This window comes from Rhinolophus hipposideros, assembly GCF_964194185.1.
Source record: "Rhinolophus hipposideros genome assembly, chromosome: 8".
Classification (NCBI taxonomy): Eukaryota; Metazoa; Chordata; class Mammalia; order Chiroptera; family Rhinolophidae; genus Rhinolophus; species Rhinolophus hipposideros.
In genome coordinates this window covers 43,944,690-43,949,561 of record NC_138054.1, presented here as the reverse complement: position 1 = coordinate 43,949,561, position 4,872 = coordinate 43,944,690, and the positions used below count along the sequence as shown (strand labels likewise).

General features: G+C 34.8%; 1 protein-coding gene across 1 annotated transcript; it reads right to left on the bottom strand.

Annotated features, from left to right (window-relative positions):
• Positions 1-351: 351 nt before the first annotated feature.
• On the bottom strand, positions 352-807 carry LOC308501495 (small ribosomal subunit protein eS10-like; the record flags this gene model as incomplete). Its single annotated transcript, XM_081058033.1, has 1 exon — positions 352-807. The coding sequence occupies one exon, from the start codon at positions 805-807 to the stop codon at positions 352-354; it is 456 nt and encodes a 151-aa protein (XP_080914159.1).
• Between the last annotated feature and the right edge of the window lie 4,065 nt (positions 808-4,872).

Here is a 4,872-nt window from a genome sequence, read left to right as displayed (position 1 = left end):
TCCTATTTTGATGCTGTTCTAAGAATAGCCCACTGAGCTTTCCACAATAACCTCTCAATTTGGGATCCTTGAGAAATTCAATTGCTGAGTCCCCCAGCTCTCCCAGCCGGCAAAAATCCCTTGGCCCACTCTCTGCTTCCTCCCTCACAGTTGCCAGGACTGGGGGGCTTGCTCTAGTTTGTTTGGTCTCAACTCCCCGCATTTGGGGGTTTATAGAGATACTGTTTGTTTAGTTTTGTTGTAGATTTTGGCTGAAATTATTTTTTCCCTCGCCACAAGTTTATTCCACACAAAATAATCCCTCAACTTCATTGAGGACGTGGTTAACCACATCCGCGGCCAAACCCGCCTCTAAACTGAATTCGGGGGCTGCCTCAGCCGGGGCCTAGGCTTTCTTGTGGGCACCAGCAGGCACCTTGCTCCGCCTGTAAGTGTCTCGTCAGCCTCCTGTCCTGGGGGTCTTGCAGGTAGCTCGTCCTCCAGACCTCTGGGCCTAGGCCTGCCAGTCTCAGGCCGGCTGCGGTGCAAAGTGGCAGGCACGATGTTGGGGGTGCAGGTGGAGATAATCACGGAGATACTGGTTACCCTCTTGGTGAGGATCAGTAGACAGGGCTCCGGGCCGACTGTTCCTTTACATAGCCTCCTGATTTGAGAGACTGCCTGGCCTTCCTGACCTACGTGAAGATTAGGCACATTCCTGTCCGCCAGCTGGGGCTGGTTAGGCCTGTAAGCATTCTTGGCCACCATCGTTCCCTCCTTAACATGGAGTTTACAAATGGCAATCCGGTTCTTCTTAGGTACCAGCATTGCGACGGCTTCTGCGTCCCGGGCCGGAACTGCAATGCTGAATGTTTTGTTATCTTAGTTGTTTTGTAGGGGAATTTGGAAAGTCCACAACTATGCTTCCTTTGAACTTCCCCCCAATTTCCTTATCAGAATTTTAAAAGGTTTGTCTTTCTGTATATATTTACTTCACCTGACTTTTATTTTCATGTAGGACATGAGATAAGAATTTAACTTTCTTTTCTCTATATTTTTTTCATTGATATAATTTTCCCCACGTATATGCATCTTTTCCTCCGTTGAATTATACCATTCATATCTCTCACAGGTGTTCATAAACCCTTGGTTCTGTTCTGAGACCTGTAGTGTGCATTTCTACCCTAACGGTAAGAGTACTCTGTAATAATTACTATAGTGGTTACATTTCTTAATATTTGATGTTATAAGTCTCTCCCACACTGTTTACCTGTTCTTTGTTTTTGTTGTTCAAAATGTCCTTGTCTACTCTTTGTCTTTTTTCATGACATAAGCATTATCATCAATTTGGTAATTTTGATAAAAATATTGTTGGGATTTGGAAAGACCTGACTTTAAAAAAATATTACTTCTTCTTACCTATGCATATAGTATGTCACCATATATTTATGGAGTTTATGGAATCCAATGGCTTTCTGAACTCTTGTTAGTTTTTACAGATTCTCTGTAGAGTCCCTTGAATGTTCTTTGTAGATAATATCTGTAGAGAATAATTTGTTTCTTTGTTTTCCAAAACATATATTTTTGTACCATTATTCTGCTATGGCTTCCAATTCAGTCTTTAAGAATGGTAATGTAAATAGCACTCTTATTTTACAACTGTTACTAAGGAGTATAATGCCAGTCTTTTACCATAAAATGTGGTGCTTGTTTTGTATTTTTAGAAGATATTTTTATTAGGTTAAAAAAATACTTTTTTTTCTAGTTTTCTAAGAGTTTCTATCATGAGTCAGTATTGAATTTTATTGAAGGCCTTTTTTCATCATTTTAGCATTTTATATCATGTGTTTTATTTTACTTTAATCTGTTAGTGTGATGAGTATATTAAGCGTTCCCCCCCCCCAAATATTAAATCATTCTTTCATTACTGGGTTTAATCTACCTTGCCTGTGATATATACTATGATTTATATGTTATATAACAAGAATTTGGAAATAATGCTTTTGGCAATTGGCTCTTGTCTTTCACAACTGTTGTTCTCAAACAGGTGGAACAAAGTACTTATCTTTTTGTAGGAATAGATGGTATAGAAAGGAGGGTGAGAAGAAATGGAATATTAGCAGGCAGCTTCCTTTTGGGAATCAGGGAGGTGGAAGGTGGATCCCTGCATCTCAGTATTCTCCAAGACTAATCTTACAGATCACTGCTGCCTGAATATTGTTTTAAATGAAACAAAGTTAACTGAATGTGTTTTTTTACTAAATTGTTTCAACTAAACATGTCTATCCTATGCAATTGTATCTTTTCCAGGGATGGTTATATTATGTGTCTATCCTTATTCTGGTTAAGCATATTTGGTTTCAAGGGACAGAAAATAACTCAAGTATGATTAAGCAAAACTGCAAGGGAACCAAATTCAAGTAGTATTTGTGTTTTATACTTTTAAAATTTTTGTCAGAGGATGTAAACAATTTTCGTCATCTTTTCTAGAAACCAAAGTTTTCTTACATTAACGTTCTCTACTGTTTCTATTTTCAATTTTATTCATTTCTACTCTTTATTATTTATTTCCTTGTGCTTGATTTTCCTTCTGCTTGACTCTTCTTATTTTTAGTATGAAACTCTAATGCTATAAGCTTCCCCCAAGCACTGCTTTGGTTATATCTCACAACTGTCATTATTGATGTTTATTATCATTCATTTAAAAATATTCTTTAGTTTCCTTTGTGACTTGTGACTTATTTAGATGAATGTTGTTCAATTGCCAAGTATTTGGAAAGTTTCCATATATCTTTGTGTTATTGATTTCTAGTGTAATTCTATTATGATCAGAAAACATATGTTGTATGATTTAAATTCTTCTAAATTTGTTGAGGTTTTATTTTCCCAAAGTCTAGGATGGTGAATGTTTTATGTGTATTTGAAAAGAATGTATATTCCATTGCTGTTGGATGGTTAAGTTCCATAAATTTCCATAAATGACAACTACGTCAAGTTCATTTTTAGTGTTATTCAGATGTTCCGTCCTCTTTCTGATTTTTTCCCTATCTTCTTATTTCATCAGTTATTTAGAGAAGAGTATTGAAGTGTCCACCTATAAATGTAGATTTGTCTCTTCTGTTATTCTATTAGTCTTTGAGTCATACATTTTAAAGCTCTACTGTTAAGTGTATAAATAAAGAATTATTATGTCTTTTAGGTGAATTGAGTCCTTTATAATTATGTCATACTCCTCTTTATCCCTGGTAATAGTCTTTGTTCTGAATTGTTCATTGATAATTAGATAGTTATTGTAGCTTTCTCTTGCTTAGTGTTTGCATGCTATATTTTTTATGCATTTTTACTTTTAATCTATGTTCATGACATACATGGCCACCATCGTTCCACGCATTTATATTTAACAAGGGGTTCCTTATAGATAGCGTGTTTTTTTTAATCAAAGTCTGGTTTTAATTTTTATATTTACACTATACATATATACTATGAGTATTGCTCTGTTGTCATTAATGTCTACTATATTGCTAGTTTTTCTATTTTTGTTCTTTTTTCTATTGTCTTGACTTACATTTGAATTGAGTGTTTTTTAAGATTATTATATTTTTTCTCTACTATTGACTTATTTTTTCTACCTTCTCATTTTAATTTATTCTAAAGGTTACTTTTGGGTTTACAATATATGTCTTCAGTTAATCACAGTCTATCTTCAAGTAGTAGATATACCACTTTACAATTAGTGTAAGAACTTATGATAGTATGTATATTCACAATATCTCCTGTCCGCCTTTTGCCCTATTGTTGCCATACAAGTGTATATTTTAATTTTATATGCCTTCTAATACCATAAAACATTGCTTGTTTTTACTTTAGACAGTCAATGATATTTTAGAGAGATTAAAAGAAATGTCTTTTGTATTTATGTTTATGTTAACCATTTCCAGAGATCCTTCTTTCTTTTTATATATCCAACTTTCTGTCTGTTGTCATAATTCTCTTTTCTGAAGAATTTTCTTTAACATTTTTGTAGTTCAGATCTGCCATTAATGAATTTTCTTAGTTCTTATTTGTTGGAAAAACTGTTTACTCTTCTATCATTTTTTAATGGTAGTTTCATGAGGTATAGGGTTGATAGTTTTTTCTCTTAGCGTTTTAAAAATGTCACTTTATTTTCTTTTGGCAAGCGAAGTTCTGGCAAGACTTCTGATATACTTCTTGTCTTTGTTTTTTCTTCATGAAGTGGCCTTTTCTCTGGATAATTTCAAGATTTTCTCCTTATCTTTTATGCTCAGCATTTGAGTATCATGTGTCTAGGTGTATTCATTTAATTTTATTATTAATTTTTAATCCTTTTTGGGCGTTTCTGAGTTCCCATGGCCTGTGGTTTGATATCTTTAATCTTTTTGGAGAATTTTCAGCCACTATGTCTTCAAATATTTCTTCAGTGCTATACTTCTCTCTCTCTCTCTCTCTCTCTCTCTCTCTCTCTCTCTCTCTCTCTCTCACTCTCCCCCCTGGAATTTCCATTACATGTACATGTATGTTAGACTCTGATAGTTTTCCAGAACTCTCTGATGCTGTTATGCTTTCTCTTGCTATCTCTGTCTCTCTGTCTCTGTCTCTGTCTCTGTCTCTGTCTCTGTCTCTGTCTCTCTCTCTCTCTCTCTCTCTCTCTCTGTTTTAGTTTGCATGATATCTAGTGACTATTCTTGGTTATGTTAAGTCTATTGATTAGCTGGTTGAAGGCATTCTTAATCTCTCTAACTCTGATTATTTTCCCCTAGCATTTTAAAAAAAATTCTTATTCTTGTATTTCCCATCTATTCACGCTGAAATTCTGCATTGGTTTATGCATGTTGTGCTCTCCTCCCATTAGATAACATATTAATCATAGTTATT